Here is a 17,665-nt window from a genome sequence, read left to right as displayed (position 1 = left end):
TTTTTTTATTGGTCGAATTTTAATAAAATTATTGACTCTAGATTTGATCGATATTATATTATGGATGATTGTGGTAAATAGAAGAGTGATATATTCAGAATAAAAATAAGTGCTTCTTTAGCCGTCAACCACTATAGCCACTGTAGACTAGGATATGGACGGAGACAAGACATGTCACAAAAGTTCAATAATATAAATCTGATTATAAGAATGCTTTAAAATCAACAAGGCATGCATAAACAATTCTATAACTAAATTATTATAGCCTAGATGTATGTCCCATGCATGATTCATGCTACTATTTCAGGTTTAATTTAATAATAATCCAACCAAGAAGCTTGTCGCCTGAATGGTAATAAATATAAGAGATGACTGGATGCTATATTAGTGTATATCTAACAGATTCTGTTAGTGAAGACTTAGGAGAATAGAGAAGAGATTGAAGAAGAAACTACAAAGTGTGTTGTGTATTCTCATTGCTGGTTTATATATATATTGCTAACTATCTTAACAGAATTTCTATTTTAACTATAACAGATAATTACTTCTTACAGGAAGGGGAAAGATAGTTGTTCTATAAAGTAGTTAAATTGCTTAGTAACAGAAGATTCTGTTGTGTGTAACTAACAGACCTGTTTCATGTATTTTTGGTTCGGGAAAACTACATGATCAAATGATTTTGATAATTAAATTCAATCAAATTAGTCTAATAATTTAAAAATTGATAATAAAAAATCCTAAAGTTGAAGAAGAAGAAAGAGAAAAAAGAAAAGTAAAAGAAAAAAAATAAAGATTTGGTTGGACTTTAATTATAAAATTAACTTATTCATCTAATATTTTTTTTATTTTTTACATTATTTTTAATTTGAGAGATCAAGAGTTAATTTACTGTAAATTAAAATTTTATTTAAAAATTTGTCGTCTGCATATATTCTAATCTCTTATTAATATATATATATATATAGAAAAAATATAAATAAACAACTTTTAACTATTCAATTTTAAACAACTGTAATTAATAATTATTAATTTATATTTAAAAAAGTAAATTTTAAATAATTACTAATTAATGATAATTAATTAATATAGAGTACAATTCAAAAATATTTGTTAGTTTATTGTTGACTAGAGCTGTTGGTTACTTATATCTATATATATATAACAGAAAAAAGGTTCTAATAGGAATATATTATTCGTTTTGAAGTTTCTTTCATGATTCCAAACAAGTCAGTTTCGTAATTCAATTATTTATTAATAAAAAACTCAATTCAATATCCATCCAGCCATTACGGACTAATAAGTACAAGCAGCTGGAGTATATATTTGATAAAAACATATAGGGGAAATCCGAATAGAAGAAGTGATTAAATATTAACTTTTTAGATTCTTTGTACTTTGAATAGGTTGGATTCTTTTATATTTTAATTTGGAATAGACTAGAGAGATCATTGAGCAACCGGGACCGCAATAGTGGGGGTTATCCGATCTATAAACATACATTCCCAAACAAAAGTGTGCATCAACAAACTTGCATAGAATCATATGGAATTGGTTCAAGTGCAAAAACCTCAGTATTAGTCAAGTCCAGTTAGTTAAATTTCAGCTAAAATTCTAAATAAGTTGGCGGTTTTGAATAACAAGATCTGGCAGAGGTCTACTGGGAGAAGGGGAAAAAAAAATAGTCGCATTGCAGAGATTGCATAGATACAAGACCAAATGAAAAAAATAAGAAAAATGGAAAATGGAAAACAAAAATGAAAAAACGTGTTCCGTTGAAAAAGAATAAACAAACAAAGAATTCTCTAAACACAACTGAATCAAGTAATAACTCAAATGTTTTGCACAATTATTTTTTACAAATTTATTAAATTAGTCCATAAAAAAATTTAATTATTAAATATTTTAGTTTTTAACAAATGTAGTTATCAAATCAATTCTCAATATTATTAAGCAAATTAGTCTTACGTCATATTCTGCCAAAAAATGGTCACAAATCAATTTTCATCATTATTTTAATAAAGACACAAAAATTGTAAAGAGCTAAAGATACAAATTTAGGTTAGATCATATATATCAGCCTTAATTAGCCTAATGCAATTTGATTGATGATTGCTTAACTAGTTTTAATTTTTTTTTCCAGACGATAACCAAAGAGGCAATGTCGTAGATTTAAGTTTTATTTAAGAGTTTGTCGTTGGTTAATAAATTATTGTATACATAAGATGAGATTCAAACTTCTGACACTTGTTTAAGCAGACGAGTGAACTTACTACTTGACTAGCCTAAATTAGTTGATTGCTTAACTAGTTAACTGTAGCATTCTCCTTAGCCCTTAGGTTATCGTTACTGTGTCCATGTCATAGCCTTAAATATATCCTTCCAAATCATTAATCATGTGCAATTTGTGAGGGACACAGGCAGCCCTACCTAGTAGATCGTCCCATGTGACCCAAAGAACACTGTCTATTGTCTTACTCCTCCAAACAAACAAATAACATTGTCCATCGTCCGATCTGAAAACGATGCTACTCTCACCAATGTCGGTTTTACTCCCTCCATTCATTAATATTAATACCTAGCTACCCCTCCTCCATCCATCCATCATTAACTAATTAATCAAATCTCCTTCCTAATGCACTCTAACTTCTTGAGGCCACGCAAGAATACAACCACAACACAACAAAACAACCACCATTATTATTATGTTATTATGACAAAGCAATAGTGTTAATTAAGCCATGATTGTCATCCTCTTAAATACCAAGCCATTTGAATGATTGACACTTGCTCTCAAATAATTCACCAAATTTAAGCTTTATTTCTTAATTAACAAATATGCATGCATTAGTGAAAAAAGTCACAAAAACTAGTTAACCATATTATCCTACCAAGTGGGATCCGCTATACAAATCAAATAAATTTGGATAAACAATTAAAAATGTTGACTCTAGCATTTTTTGTTTACATAAGTGTGTACAAGGGCATGCAGCAACTGAATTCGAAAGAAGGGTATTGTCGATAACTAACTGCCAAAAAACAATATAATGTACATACATGGTAGGTGGCAGCATAAACACTAATGTTTCACTAAACCTTTTCACATCACATTGTATGTGTTTGTGGGTATCGACAAGGCAAGCTTTCATGCTTCACATTAGCAGGCCTTAGAGATGCATATATGGCTCTGCATAAATAATCTTGCATTGTCTGCAAATTGAGGCACACGTTTACTTGTCCCAGCTCAACATTGTAGACATTTCCTCAATCAAATTTCAAATATGATAACGACAGTAACAAGTATTTAACCATCAAAGGATTAAATTGAAATCTTTGTGGAATATAGAATTGTGTTGTCGACTGTAACAAGTTTATTAAATACTGAAAATGTATGTGGGGTCGTAATAATGTTAATGATATTACTATAGAGGAAGCAGTTGACATAAAAGGGAAACTAAGATGGCCCAAATTACACTTAATAGTGCAGGTTGACATTCATTGAGAGGATAGTGGGATTTCTGGTTTTCTCGGTTCAAGTCTTTCCCAATTAGAGTCACATACATAGATGTCTATTTCAAGGCAGACATAAAAAAACAGTGATGTGACCCTCGTAGACCACCATGCTTAGCTACCACTACTATAGCATTATAGCAATATATGCATACCCAATAAATCTTTGCCACCATTGGCTCTCCTATAATCTTGTTTCTATATAAAGGCCTATAATATAAGCACATGCATAGCTATATTCAGATCATCAAGAATTCAAGATCTTCTTGTTATACAGCACACACAAATTTTAAGATCAGAGATGGCTGGTGTACAAAAGAATTGCACTCTAATTGTGGTTCTCATCCTCCTCTGCTTCATCACAATACAAGCTAGAGGTACTTTATTGTTGGTTATCATAGAATCATATGAAATTAACATTTCTTCCATGATTTTCAATTTTATTAATTTGTTTGTTTGTTTGTTGGCATGTGCAGCAAGAACACTTAAAGAAAGAAGCAACATGGGTGGCACTACTAAGGATGCAAATATAGGTCATGATCATCATGGTGATGATAAATTTAAACCAAAAGAAGATGAAGGAAATGGCAGCAGTGGCGAAGTTTTCGCAATGGATTACACTCCAGCTAGTAGGAAGCCCCCGATTCATAATTGAACTCTTTTATTTTACAATTTTGTGTTATATTTAGGTTAGTTTACACAACTAAAATTGTTTTAGCATTGTAAATTATCTGCTATAGACAATAATAAAATATTCCACTTTCCTATATCATAAATAAACGTCTTTAGCTAGGGGTGTTGACAGATCAGATTGGTTCAAATTTGAAATAAAATGAGAACCGAACCAATTAAATTGTAATTAGTTCGGATTGATTTGGTTTTATATTTTTTTTGTGTACTCGAACTAAACCAAACTGATTAAAAACGGATTGGATTTAAATAATTAGGTATTCGATGAAATAGAAATTAAAAAAAATTTAAAAGTGAAAATTTGTTTAGAAAAATTGTGTAAATATGGTATATATGTAATATCAACTAATAAATCAATAATATTTTAACAATAAAAAAATACTCATAAATTCACAATTATAATAGAGTTAGGTTAATTAGTGTAAAATTATATATATATATATATATATCTTAGAATTTATATTTTTTATTTAATAAAAGAGCAATCGGATTTGCGGGTTAGTTTGGATTACGTTTCTCCAAAATCAATATCTGAACTAATCATGATCGGCGATTACTCATTGGTTCTAGAACCAATTTAATTGGTTTGGTTTGGATTCGAACGGATAATCAAGTTATCCGAACCCAGGAACACCCAATCTTTTGCTCCAGGAATTAATTATATATTAGAGACACCGAATTAATTATATATTAGAGACACCAAAAGATTAAACTTTAGTTGAGATATATGTGTGTAGGTGTGTAGAGAAATGATGGTCATTTTTATGCACCTCAACAGATGGAACTTTTTTATTTAAATTATTTAAATTGTTTCGTACAACTTTTTCTTTCTTTGAAAGTTAATCTGTTATCCATCCTTATTTTATTTTCATCATGTAGAAAAGAATTCCATTCTACTTATGAAAATAACACAATTTATGTTTAATTTGTATCTACTTTAAAATAAAACCAATCCAAACTTTTTACGTAGTGATGCAGCAGGTGTATGAGTATATTCTCCACTTTCACAGTACAAGTTATTCAAAAAAGTTCATGAAAATCGCAGTTTAAATAGTAATAAATCAATAAATTATACACACTGTTGCGTCAATAATATGAAAAATCTGCAAACTCCTTTTTTTATTTCAAAGCATTTGGCTGCTGTTGTTTGATTCAAGTACATCACCACGTAAAAGATTGCAGCAGCTAGCTAGCATTTAGCTCTAGCTCTAAGATCTAAGTTACATGAATCCATTTCAATAATCAGTGAAAACTTAAGCACCCCTCTTACAGTTATGTAACAATTGAATAACAAAGATTAGTTTCATGCAAGCAATAATGTACACTGCAACTGTTGCTGTTTGTATCTTCATTTTCTTTAAATGAAAGCAAATAACCACTCTTGAGGGATCATCCTTGGATTCCATCCTTGTAAATTACACTTCTCAAACCTTCAAATATAGGCTTCCATTTTTTAAGGTCTTGCATTTTGGACCACAAGTCCCTTATGCTGCTCCTAGTCAGGTTAAATGACACGCCATAAGTTCTTATGACTTGGAACACAAGTCATTGCACTCCCCCAATAAAAAACTGTTCAACTGAAATTATCTAAGCTTTCAGTTTGTTGGAATTCTCTCATAGAAAAGCATGCTGGCCTCGGAGGAAAGAACATCCAACTCTGAAACAGCATTCACTTGAGAATCCGAAACACAATACCAGCGCATTGGAGTTTGATTTGAGGAATCATCGGAGACATCTCCTGAGTACTCCGCCCTTGCACATCTATAAACAGTGTAATGCCCACTTCCAGCTTTTCCAAAGTGTTCCACGACAGAAACAAGTCGATACAAACATGTTTCTTGAGAAACTGAACTTTGAGAAATGTTCACCTGCATATAGCCTTAGACAATGAGCAGATGAAAGTAACTGCAAATACCAACTCAACCTTCGATTTTAGCATTATTTAAGAAGAAAATACAGGTACATTTAAAAAAATAAATCACACACGAGTGCGCGCAACATTGGACCAACCTTGTTAATGGGCTGCATATCTCTAGGAAACAACGTGTCACTAGGAAGTGCCTGTCTATTTGAGACAAATCCAACATCACTAAGATCATTTGAATTGATTTGTTCTGTTGCTGCCTCACAATCTCCACTGAAACTCAACATCTTCCCCTCTGATGGTAGAGGGATTCTTCTGCTATGCCGTAGATTTAATGGCAGACTTTGTCCATATTTATCTGGTATCTTTACTCCCAGCCTAGTTGTCATGAATGGAGACAGATCCAAAATCAATGGAAAAGAAATATGACCCTGTAACACCATCAATCCATCATCATAACACAAAAACTCTTTCATGACCATTTATATGCTATTTTTGGTTTTTGTATCCTGTAAATTTCGGCAGATTTAAACAATAGGAAAGGATATTTCCAGCCCGTAAACATCATGATTCACTGAACATAAAAATACCTGCAGTTTGATAGGTTCTCCAAAGTTATTCATATGAACTCTTTTCAACTGAATGCATAAAATCTGCAAAATGAGATCCAAACATTTCAAGCAACTGGGAGATCCAAAGCTAACTGTATCATTGAACAAGTATGTCTAGCTGATCGAAGAAATGGAACACATACCCTTGGACATCGAGCAATACTTAGCTGCTTCATAGTATGAGAAAACCTATTTGACCAAGGTAGGTTTTCAAGATTACATATCTCCCGGCAGTCACATAATTCTTGGTCAGAGCATCTCCTAAGCTTTTCAAGTTCTACCTGATTAATAAAGCCACAAATTTACAACACGGAAAGCAGTCAATTGCAAGATTCTGACCACTGTTTATGCATCCCGCAGTTGCCTGTACCATCTCGAAACAATTACCTCATTTTGTTCCATTAATGAAAGATACTTGATTGCAGCATTATGCCAACAGTAGTGGCAGTGATAGTTCTCAACATGCTCAGCAACAATGAATTGCTTCAGGCAATCCAGCAGCGTACATCCAAATATCTGAAGCGAGAGACATCAACTAATCAGGGAGCTCATGAAGGCTTGCAGAATTTCAGTTACCCAAGAAATAATATTGAAATTAAAACAACAATATAATTGGCGCTGAATTTTTGAAACTCACCAGGGTGGAACCACTAAGAGCAGGTGAAAGAGGCAAACAATCAAATTGTTCTAAGTTAATTGAGATCTGCAAAACAAACAAATATACAGTTTGAAATTAAATTAAAATTTCAGACAGATACGAGAAAACGTTTACATTAGAAAAATAAAGGTTAGGAGTACCATTATCTTTAGATAGAGCTACAACTGAGCCTTTTCTTAGCTTCTCAAATCTAACCCATGTCATCATACAAAATCAATTAGTTAATTCTAACATTTCTCCTATTTTAGCCATTTCAATTACCTTGGAACCTTTCTCCTCCTAATGCAACAGTGTCAAATCAAAACTGTACGACAATACATAAAGTGTACACACAATTAACAGCAAAGGTAAGAGAACTGCATTGAAAGCCTTCTATACCTGAGATGAGCAACTCTGACAGGTCAAGCTGCTACTAAGAATCCCATCAAAAGGTCCAAGGTAGAGTTGGTGCCATCTTTCATGCTCACTCTGCCAGTCCCTATGTATTCGAGTAAGAATTCTATTATTAGAAGCAAAAATGTCTGCTAAAGAACTCATCTTTGGAGCATAACAACCTCCGATTTCTTCTCTCAATGAGCACAACAGATGTAGAAATGCTTCAGCGGCATCCTACAAGACATACAACTAAGAATAAATCATACAGAAACCTAAAGCATCATTCAGTCATTACAGCATTTAAGTATCAAAATTCTACCTGCTGGTTTGTCAGATTAAAGTTTGGAATGTAATGAGCCATAGTAAGCATCACCTTTCGTGGACTAAGAGTAACCTTTTCTTCACAAACTGAACCAAGCTCTGCAAATATATAACATGGACAAGTTATACAATGGTCCTTGATGCAAAAATCGTATAAAATATCTTGCTAGGTAAAATCAAAATAAAAAAACCTTGACCAAACATCTATCAGTCATTTAGGCATTCAGGTTATTTCAAATTGCATAAAATACAAAATGAAATATAATGGTCTGAGAAATAAACTTAACAAGGTGCTACCTTGTAATAAAGAAGCTAAAGAAAGTGCAAGAGGCATGCTTTCATCCAAGTCCTGTGTCCCACTTTCTGAAATCACCCTATGAAGAAAACTCTGAAAGCAAAAACAGCTAGCAAGAGCCTGCAACAAATTCAACTATTCAACTCAAATTCATAGAAGAACAAATGCAACATTTGCATCAAGGACATTTTACTCTATGGAGCACCACGAGTTCCAAGAACCCAATAAGAACAAGACTTTACCTGCAAAACAACATTGAGGAAACAATTGTTCTCGAGGTTCTGCAACCCAGGAACCAGCAGCGGTTTCTCCAAGCTATTATTATTGTTGTTATTAGTGGTAGTATCTGTACGGAAGGAATATGACCACGGTAGAGTAGCTGGAATGGCGAATTTGCCATCTTTAAGTGCCAAAACAGCACCAACAAGACCAGCAAGAACCGTAGAGGGTAGTGCCCAATACATGAGATAAGAAGCTTGGTTCCCATTACTTTGACCCAACATAGCTGAGCAGAAAAAAAAAAAAAAAAAAAACAAACAAACAAACAACAAATCGGAACTAATGTTAAGTGTGAGGAAAGAAGAACGAAAGGTGGGGTTCAGTGGGTATGTGGGAACCCTTTTAGATTAATGGTTAAGACCCGTTTGGGTTGGTGATGTGGTTGCTGCAACTTTACCTTTCAAAGAAGTTGATTCAAAATTGGTTCTTCGTGGGAATTGAACCCTTTCGGTGATGTTTCAGACTTTCAGTTCCTCCCGCTACTTGCTTAGAAAAACGAAGGTGGACAGGGGGAGCCGACAAAGATAGAGCACAATCGGCATGGGACAAAGATAGAGCCCATTTCTCTTTCTATGTTTTTGGTCTGAAACCCATCCTATTTATAAAAGCCTTGACACAACAGAGAAAAAGGAAAAGGAGATTATTTTTTACGAAAAAAATTTCTTAATAATTTTATTAAAATTAAGCATTTTTTTTTACATATTTTTAAAATTTGTTTGTCAGAAAAAAAAAGCCCTTCTAAGAAAGGAATGTGGTCCCGTCGGGCCGTCTAGGGCAGTAAAATTTCGGGCCACGAAAGGCAGTGGTGGTTACTAGGCCCATGAAACTCACTGCAGGCCTACGTACACAATGAAAAAGAGGGCCCTATTTAACTCCTGCACTCTTAATCGGCACTGCAGTTATACCTCCTCCTCCTCCAACTTTTTTAATTCAATTTTCAATAATCGAACGACTCAGTCGAAGAGATCTCTCTCTCTCTCTCTCGTTCCCAAACCCCAAACCATGGTATGCATCTTTCTGTCACTGCTTCAATTCACTAATCTTCGTTCATAATAATCGATCTACGCCCTCTCAGATCTCCCTTTTTTTTATCTGCATGTCTTCTCTACTTCCACTTTTAATTTCCAATTCTAAGTATTTCTTGCTTTTTTTTTGTCCCCCCCCCCCCCCCCCCAAAATACTAAAAATGACTATACCGTAGGGTTTTTAATTTCTTGCCATGTTTTGAGTTGGAATTTGGTCATTTTTCTGAATTCGGTTTTCTGTAGGCGAATACGGGGAATTTAGACGCCTCGATAGAGCAGTTGCTGAATGTGGAGAAGCAGATGAGGCTCGCCGGTGACGTCGCCGGTACCAGAAAGGCCGTTACCGACATTTTGCAGCTCTGCTTTGAAGCTCGAGCATGGAAAACCCTCAACGACCAGATTGTCGTTCTATCCAAACGACGCGGCCAGCTTAAGCAGGTAATTGCTCAACAATTTCCTTTTATTTTATTTTATTTTTTTTAAATGTATGCGGAAGAAACCCTTTGGTTACGTGGTTCTCTCTATTTCAGTGTGGTTTATACAGAGGTTTAGGGTTTTAGCTTGCTTATAAACTAACTTGTTGCTGTTTGTTTGTAATGGAAATTCAGTATATGATAATGTTCTGTAATGTAGTTAGGTATCCAATGTTCCGGTGAAAGACTGTCCTTGTGCCTGTTAGAAAGACTATTTTAGGTTATTTGATCTTCAACGATATAATGTTGCTTTTGATCAGCATATTAGGAACATGAGAATTCTAATTCCAGTCCATGGAGTTAAATGCAAGCGTGCTATTAGCCTAACATGTGCAACATTTTGTAAATCCTTGCTGCTATACAAGAACAAAAGTTCCTTGACCTGTAGAATTGTTGTTGATTTAGCCTCTATATAATAACTTTTGCCTATGATAGCTAATATTTACATTCCTCTCTTGCAATTTGTAAGTAGTACAAGAGACACGATGTGGCCTGTTAACAAGTTTAAATTATGCTCACAGGCTGTAACAGCTATGGTCCAGCAGGCTATGCAATTTATTGACAAGACACCTGACATTGAAACTCGAATAGAGCTCATCAAAACATTGAACAGTGTATCTGCAGGGAAGGTAAGCATACAGTATATCTGCTTTCCATTCTGTTTTATGATCTATGATATCCATCTTATAAGATGTATGTATACTTAATATGTTGTACCTTTTGATAGATATACGTTGAGATTGAGAGAGCTCGATTGATCAAGAAACTTGCAAAGATTAAGGAAGAACAAGGCCTTATAGCTGAAGCTGCTGATTTGATGCAAGAAATTGCGGTTGGTGTTTGACTTGTTTTAATTTGATGGATTTTTTTATGACTATTTATTCATTTTGTACTTCAATTCACCTGTCTGATCTGATGGTTATACGATCAGGTTGAAACTTTTGGTGCGATGGCCAAAACTGAGAAAATTGCATTTATTCTCGAGCAAGTATGAGATACTATACCTTCTTACATTTGTGATATCAGTATTAGCTAAATATTTCATGTGTTTCAATTCATTTGCCTGAGTTTATAGTCTTATACATTGAATTATGTAGGTACGATTGTGCCTAGACCGGCAGGATTATGTTCGTGCTCAAATTCTCTCAAGAAAGATTAGTCCAAGAGTATTTGATGTTGATCCATCTAAGGAAAAGAAGAAGCCTAAAGAAGGTGATAATGTTGTTGAAGAGGCTCCTGCAGATATACCATCTCTGTTGGAGTTAAAGCGAATCTATTATGAATTGATGATTCGGTAAATAAGTTCCTACTTGTTGCCCTGTCTTGTTTTACCCTGATATAGTTGTAAATGCTGTTGTTGAACCTTGCATCTTTCATCTCTTCATCCATAATCCATTTGATTTTGAATGAATTTACTATCAACTAAATTCTTATATTGATTCTTGCTTTTGAATTTCCCAGAATAAGGCATAGTGGTATTAGTCTCCATAAATTAATTGTGTGTACTGACTATCTATCTTTGCCTATCCTGTAGGATTTCCTCAGGTTCTCTTAATTATACTTGTGACTATAGATGCACCTTAATCTCTTGATCCTGCACTCTAGGTTACAGTTGTATAATTGATCAATATCGGAATTTAATTATTTAGTATTTTATTTGGCAATCACTTGTATATTCGTCCTAATTTTATGGCAATCATCATTTTTTTTAAAAAATTGCTTCCTTCTTTCATTAAGTTTGCAAAATGCTATTTCTAATATTTTGAAGTCAATATCCTTGTGCAAAATTGATGGTTCATGCAGTCTGATATCGAAACTGTGCCAATTGGTATAGGATGATCTAGGATACTAAAATTATATTGACCATGCTGGAATGTAACAGTGGATTATATCACTTTAGTAATGTAGAGTGGTGTTGATAAGTGGTTTTTTATTTTACTATGTTGCAACAATTTTTTAAAAATACCTATATCTGTTGTTTTCTGCTGATTTTAAAACATTAATTTTCTTATGATGTTTTATGTTTGTGTGTGAAGGTATTATTCCCATAACAATGACTATCTTGAAATTTGCCGTTGCTATAAGGCTATATATGAGATACCATCTGTCAAAGAAAACCCAGCTGACTGGACTCCTGTAGGCTCTTCTTTCTTTTGGCTACTTTTTTACTGTGAGAAATTTTATTATGTTACATGACATTAGTTTCTTCTGACAAATATCTTTATTATAGATCTTGAGAAAAATATGTTGGTACTTGGTTTTGGCACCACATGATCCCATGCAGTCAAGCCTTCTCAATTCCACCTTGGAAGACAAGAATCTATCTGAAATTCCAAGCTTTAAGTATGTTACCTAATGCTGCTCTCAGTCTTCTTATTCATGTTCAAATATTTTGTTGTGATTTCATTGTTAAATGTTGTGCCATAGGCAACTATTGAAACAGCTGGTCACCATGGAGGTTATCCAATGGAACACTTTATGGGAGACATATAAGAATGACTTTGAGAATGAAAATATCTCTGGGTCATCTTTGGGTGAAAAAGCAGCAGAGGACCTGAAGCAAAGGATAATTGAACACGTAATCACCCGATGTTATATTAATTTCTTAATCCCATTAATTTGGTTGGTTGATATCATGGAATTGTTGATTTGGTGTACTTCCATTATCTTGCAGAATATTCTTGTTGTATCAAAATACTACGCAAGAATTACTTTGAAGAGACTTGCTGAGCTTCTGTGCCTCAGTGTACAGGTTTGTAATGCTATTTATGATTATGTGCTATTTGGAGTGTTCAAAAATATCTCACTGGATGCTAGTGTAGGTTCCGGCACGTGGTTAGTGTCCATGGACACTGGTATTGTTTGCTGAGACAAATGATTTTAGGACATGGTTACACACAAATGTACATTGGGACACAATTTATATACTACCAAATAGCCGAGACACTCGGACACAAGAAGTGATACACGAATTTTTGCAACTTTATCCTTGTAGAAAGTTAATTCGAAGACCACCCTCCTCTTCATAACATCATCATCTCCCCAAGTCTTCTTCATAGAGACAGCACCATCCTTCTCTCTCACATACTACCCTTCTCTCTCTCTCACCAGCTTCCTTCTGTGTCTCTCAATACCCTTTTCTCTCACCACCGTCATTCTCTCTCTCTCTCTCTCTCTCTCTCTCTCTCTCTCTCATGCCTCTGTCTTCCCTTCTCTCTCTCTCTCTCTCTGCCTCCTCCTCTTCCTTATGCCTCCATCTTCTCCATCTACCTTGTGAATCTGATTTTTTTTTAATTGATTTTTTTGGTTTCTTTTATGTTTTATTTCAATTTGTTTGGCTGGAGGTTGTTGGAAGGAAAAGAAAGAACATGGAAGATGAAGGAAATGGGGAGGGGGACAGTGAGGTGGACAGAGAAGAGGAGAAATTTTGTTTAGAAAAAATAAATAAATAAAAGGGGTAATTTAGACTTTTTAAAGTTGTGTATTGTCTATCTATTTTGTCAAACACAATGCACAAATATTGTGTCCATATCTTTAGTGTCTATGTCAAACACAGCCGTAGTTCACGACATCATGTCAATCTGGTTCTTCTACATTACATGCTGAGCTGCTATGTGCATTTTAAATTTTTAATATGGGTATTTTGAAACCAAAGTGACTTACGAGAATTTAGCATTTGTAATGATTTCTTTTAGTGTGATGACCCCCAACAAATTTTCCTGTTAAAATTCAGGAAGCTGAGAAGCATCTCTCGGATATGGTTGTGTCAAAAGCACTGATCGCTAAGATTGATAGACCAATGGGAATAGTTTGTTTCCAAACAGAAAAAGATAGCAATGATATTCTTAACTCATGGGCAGCAAACTTGGAGAAACTGCTTGATCTTGTGGAGAAGAGCTGTCATCAAATACACAAGGAAACCATGGTGCACAAAGCTGCTTTGAAGGTTTAACAGAGTCATGTTCCATATCACAATTATAGTCACTGGTAAAGCTTTTTCACCTTCCTTTTCTCCAGTCTGTTGTTCCCTCGAATCTCAGTTGTCATTTTTTGGTATTTCCTGTATTATCATAATGTTTGTTTCTGATGTATTGCAGGACAACTCCTTATGTATGTGATTTTGGACTGGAGTTTACCTTTCGTTTGAATTGTCACCGAATGGGTTGGTCAGGAACTGCAGTAAACGAGGATCCCTTTTTTCACTTTGCATTTTCTCATTCATGCGTTCAGGGGAGAGCCGGATATATGCATCTTAGTATTGAAAGTAGCTTTGTTGTATACTACTCGAACAATAGTACCTTACCGCTGACGTTTGACAGGATTCTAAATGGCCTTTGTTATGGCAGTGGTAAGAAATTGAGAAATTGAGTGCTTGTTCATTTATATTCTTTTGACCTGATAATGTTCTATTGTACTTTCCGGTCGCAATTTCTGTTTTTGTACTTATTGTTTGTCGTGCAATTTCCTATGGTGTTAATTTGTGTTTGCATCCAATACTATATGAAAGAAATGATTATAGGAACCGATCGGCAAATCCGTAAATACAAATCTTTAAATGGAATTTCGATTTGCAGTGGATGAGTCTTTAGTTTATGGGATTGGGCAATATTCATGGGAAACCAAAAAGCAAAAAGAAATAATTATAGGAAGGGGAAAAAGTAGGTTCCTACTTAATAAAAAATCGTTATTGTATTGTTGACTCGTTGGAATGTTGCACAATCAAAACAAAATGCTTGTTAAGTGAATGATGGAAAGTTGTTATCATTTGTTAAGAGTTTTTTTTTTTTTTAAAGGAATGTTGAATGATTAAATTATGATATTAAGAAATATTTACATAAGTGATAAATTTGGTCTGAATCTAACAACTAATTTCTAGTTTTTAAGGTTGTAGTTACCTTTTAAAGTACTAGCAACAAAACCTGTTGCATTTGCATTATCAGAGGATTGAGGTTGAGATATGATGAACAAACAATTGAAAATAATTACCATCTATGACATTTAAATGATTTTTTTTAAACATGTCCAGAAAGCAATATTTTTGGCAGAGAGCTCAATTATCAATAAAATGATGTTAATAAAAAACAGACACATAACTACATCCGATCCCTATATAACCCTCGACAATATGCCTTCCCTGTTGGCTGTTGGCCTGCGTCACTGGCAATATTATGTATTTATTTATTTCCTATACAAATAAAATTAATTGCGAACGTGTAACTTAGATGTGCTTTTGCTTTTGCGGTTTTAACTTTTAAGGACGATGACTGCGAAGGAATGCTTGCAAGCAAGAATAACAAAGAATTAAATAAAATTATGTTACTTGTTTCAGACGGATGTAGAAATTTGATTGAGAAATTTATCAATTCGTTTCTTTGTTGGAAACCTATCCAACCTTTTGAGATTTGTTTTTGTGAGTCGTTCCGTAATCGAGAAATGTCTTATTCCAGTAATTGTTTATGCTTGCGTGTTGCGTGACGTACCCGAACACCGCTGATCTTACATAGTCAACCACTGCATCTTCGGTCAACCCTTGGACCCCCTCTCTTTCTCAAGAACATACAAAATCTAATTCATAAATTCGCATTTTTGTTGTGCTCATGGAATAAATCATCTAGAAGGAGAGGAGCTATTACCAGAAGAAGACCATGGCGGCAGCTTAGCAGAATAAACAGAAGGAATTGGAGTTGCCTGTGTGGCAGAAGTTACAGAATAAGCAAACACTGAAGAAGAGGAAGAATTCGATGCCGCTGGCGATGAAGCCGAAGAAGCTTGAATATGAGAAGCCATTGCAGACGACACAAACATCTGATCGTATAAACTGATGGGGAAGTCTGAAAACTCATAAAACTTGGGTGGTGAAGCCTCCACGGTGGAAGGTGGAAGGGGCACATATGCATCAGAAGAAGAAGGAGAAGAAGCAGTATGAGAAATGGTGAAAGCGGTTGGTGGTGGTGGTGGTTGCTTCACCCTAACATTTTCAGGGAAGTTGAGTTTGGCTTTGTTGCCTCTGAAGCGGAGAGAGGCTTGGTCGTAAGCAATGGCAGCAGCCTCTGCAGTGTTGAAGGTTCCTAACCACACTCTTTCTGCTTTGAATGGATCTCTGATCTCTGCAGCCCACTTCCCCCATGGCCTCTGCCTCACTCCTCTGTATTTTCTCTTCCCTTCATTGTTCTTCCTCTTCTCCTCATCATTCTTCTTTAGATCTGTTCTGTATTCGTACACTACTGCATCATCTCCCATTTCGCTTCTTTCTCTTCTTGTTTTCCCGTTGATTGCAAGCTCTGAAACTGTATAATGAAATCCCACATCAGAAATGTTTGTGTTGCCAATCATTGCCATGTGCTATCATGACTTTCTCTCTCACTCAAAGTGTGTGTATATATGTCATGTCATTGCTATAAAAATGAATGATACAAATTCTGATTCTCTAATATCTTTTTCCCAACAGGGGCATACTTGCTAATACAACATTTCATTTAATATTAATCTTCAAAAGAGGGTCCTACCCCAAACTCTAGCGGTTATGTTCTGTTTTTTTTTTTTTTTTTAAGTTCTGTTCAACTATTAGGTCTAGTTATGTCAAAAAAAATGAAAAAAATATAAAAAAACACTTGAGGAACATTTATTCTTTATGCAGGGACCCATTAACATATCTAGCTATGACCCCAAAAAAATTGGATATTTATAAAATATTAAGAATTATAAAGACTAATAAATGTAGTACTTACTTGGTGGAATAGAAGCAGAGGATGAAGCAAGAAAGGGTATATCATCTTCCCTACTTCTTTTGAGATTAGAATTGAGTCCATAAGATGAAGAGGACGTAGATGGTGTTGCAGACACAGAAGCCATGTTAGATGTCACAGCAACATCAGCAGCTTCTTGAGGTATTTCTCCACGAACAACATGAGTCAAAGCCTCAACCATAGTATCCATCTCCTCCTCTTTATTCAGACCGGGAAACATAATCATTGGTTGCATCCCCAAAACATCATCTATCTATTTCTGTATATCAAAATCACCTCTTGTTTCTTCTGCATGCAAATAAGTAACTTACTCAACTATATATTATGCAAATCTGAACATAGAACTTAGAACTAGAACTCCCTCTGAACATTGATATAAATGTACCTATATATAAGCCGCACGGGGGAAAATGCTTTTCTTTTCCTTTGTCCCTTGCTCCTTATTATTATTATTATTATTATTATATGAAAGATGTAATATATATACATACCATCAAGTTGATGAAACAGATCAAATGCATGTAGCTTAGAAGAATAAATAATTGATAATTGATTGGTAATAAAGATAGGTCAAAACTCTTACACTATTAAGGTGTGAAAGGAGAGAAACATGGTGTGGAGGTAACCAACTTGAAGAACCAAACTAAGTCGGTGGTGAAAAGGAAGGAGCCGACATCAAAATATCCATCATCATCTTCTTAGTTTGATTTATTAATATTATATAAGATGAGATGTTTTTTAATTATGGAAAATAAGGCCATAGATCCGTCCACTTGAGGTGTAAATCAAAACTCCACCTGAATAATTCTGTCACGTTATTC

The 17,665-nt window shown here is 34.5% G+C and overlaps 4 protein-coding genes across 5 annotated transcripts; 2 read left to right on the top strand and 2 right to left on the bottom strand.

Moving 5' to 3' along the window:
* Positions 1 to 3,720: 3,720 nt before the first annotated feature.
* Positions 3,721 to 4,287, top strand: LOC107634623 (uncharacterized). Its single transcript, XM_016338045.3, has 2 exons — positions 3,721 to 3,884; positions 3,984 to 4,287. Exons 1-2 carry the CDS (start codon positions 3,809 to 3,811, stop codon positions 4,160 to 4,162), a joined length of 255 nt encoding a protein of 84 aa, XP_016193531.1. The 5' UTR covers positions 3,721 to 3,808; the 3' UTR covers positions 4,163 to 4,287.
* Positions 4,288 to 5,289: 1,002 nt separating this feature from the next.
* UBP27 (ubiquitin-specific protease 27) lies at positions 5,290 to 9,174 on the bottom strand. 2 transcript variants are annotated; one of them, XM_016334248.3, is made up of 11 exons: positions 8,998 to 9,174; positions 8,564 to 8,826; positions 8,324 to 8,441; positions 8,025 to 8,125; positions 7,709 to 7,939; positions 7,310 to 7,375; positions 7,060 to 7,188; positions 6,816 to 6,953; positions 6,652 to 6,714; positions 6,208 to 6,492; positions 5,290 to 6,065 (listed from the first exon to the last, which is right to left on the bottom strand). In XM_016334248.3, the coding sequence occupies exons 2-11, from the start codon at positions 8,822 to 8,824 to the stop codon at positions 5,793 to 5,795; spliced, it is 1,665 nt and encodes a 554-aa protein (XP_016189734.1). In that variant the 5' UTR covers positions 8,825 to 8,826; positions 8,998 to 9,174; the 3' UTR covers positions 5,290 to 5,792. The 2 variants fall into 2 exon arrangements, with proteins under 2 accessions (XP_016189734.1, XP_088365140.1); XM_088509014.1 differs by having other exon boundaries at positions 8,564 to 9,089.
* A 275-nt stretch (positions 9,175 to 9,449) lies between these two features.
* LOC107630951 (26S proteasome non-ATPase regulatory subunit 12 homolog A) lies at positions 9,450 to 14,526 on the top strand. Its single transcript, XM_016334249.3, has 12 exons — positions 9,450 to 9,605; positions 9,869 to 10,063; positions 10,620 to 10,727; positions 10,826 to 10,930; positions 11,030 to 11,086; positions 11,196 to 11,392; positions 12,135 to 12,234; positions 12,329 to 12,441; positions 12,526 to 12,676; positions 12,773 to 12,850; positions 13,832 to 14,085; positions 14,196 to 14,526. Exons 1-11 carry the CDS (start codon positions 9,450 to 9,452, stop codon positions 14,048 to 14,050), a joined length of 1,479 nt encoding a protein of 492 aa, XP_016189735.2. The 3' UTR covers positions 14,051 to 14,085; positions 14,196 to 14,526.
* A 973-nt stretch (positions 14,527 to 15,499) lies between these two features.
* On the bottom strand, positions 15,500 to 17,369 carry LOC107630953 (ethylene-responsive transcription factor ABR1). Its single transcript, XM_088508259.1, has 3 exons — positions 17,230 to 17,369; positions 16,827 to 17,132; positions 15,500 to 16,385 (listed from the first exon to the last, which is right to left on the bottom strand). Exons 2-3 carry the CDS (start codon positions 17,077 to 17,079, stop codon positions 15,706 to 15,708), a joined length of 933 nt encoding a protein of 310 aa, XP_088364385.1. The 5' UTR covers positions 17,080 to 17,132; positions 17,230 to 17,369; the 3' UTR covers positions 15,500 to 15,705.
* Between the last annotated feature and the right edge of the window lie 296 nt (positions 17,370 to 17,665).

This window comes from Arachis ipaensis, chromosome B3, assembly GCF_059453495.1.
Source record: "Arachis ipaensis isolate K30076 ecotype BB chromosome B3, ASM5945349v1, whole genome shotgun sequence".
NCBI lineage: Eukaryota > Viridiplantae > Streptophyta > Magnoliopsida > Fabales > Fabaceae > Arachis > Arachis ipaensis.
This window is presented reverse-complemented; position numbering and strand designations above follow the sequence as displayed.

Bases quoted from the DNA above. Each gene is read 5' to 3' on its own strand.
- LOC107630953 (XM_088508259.1), bottom strand. From the start codon at position 17,079: ATGCAACCAATGATTATGTTTCCCGGTCTGAATAAAGAGGAGGAGATG. The intron at 16,386-16,826 runs GTAAGTACTACA...TTCATTATACAG, and splicing joins CTCTGCTTCTATTCCACCAA to TTTCAGAGCTTGCAATCAAC.
- LOC107630951 (XM_016334249.3), top strand. From the start codon at position 9,450: ATGAAAAAGAGGGCCCTATTTAACTCCTGCACTCTTAATCGGCACTGC. The intron at 10,064-10,619 runs GTAATTGCTCAA...TTATGCTCACAG, and splicing joins GACGCGGCCAGCTTAAGCAG to GCTGTAACAGCTATGGTCCA. The intron at 10,931-11,029 runs GTTGGTGTTTGA...TTATACGATCAG, and splicing joins ATTTGATGCAAGAAATTGCG to GTTGAAACTTTTGGTGCGAT.
- UBP27 (XM_016334248.3), bottom strand. From the start codon at position 8,824: ATGTTGGGTCAAAGTAATGGGAACCAAGCTTCTTATCTCATGTATTGG. The intron at 7,189-7,309 runs GTGAGTTTCAAA...CTCTCGCTTCAG, and splicing joins CTCTTAGTGGTTCCACCCTG to ATATTTGGATGTACGCTGCT. The intron at 6,493-6,651 runs GTATTTTTATGT...ATGGTGTTACAG, and splicing joins GAGAACCTATCAAACTGCAG to GGTCATATTTCTTTTCCATT.
- LOC107634623 (XM_016338045.3), top strand. From the start codon at position 3,809: ATGGCTGGTGTACAAAAGAATTGCACTCTAATTGTGGTTCTCATCCTC. The intron at 3,885-3,983 runs GTACTTTATTGT...TGGCATGTGCAG, and splicing joins CATCACAATACAAGCTAGAG to CAAGAACACTTAAAGAAAGA.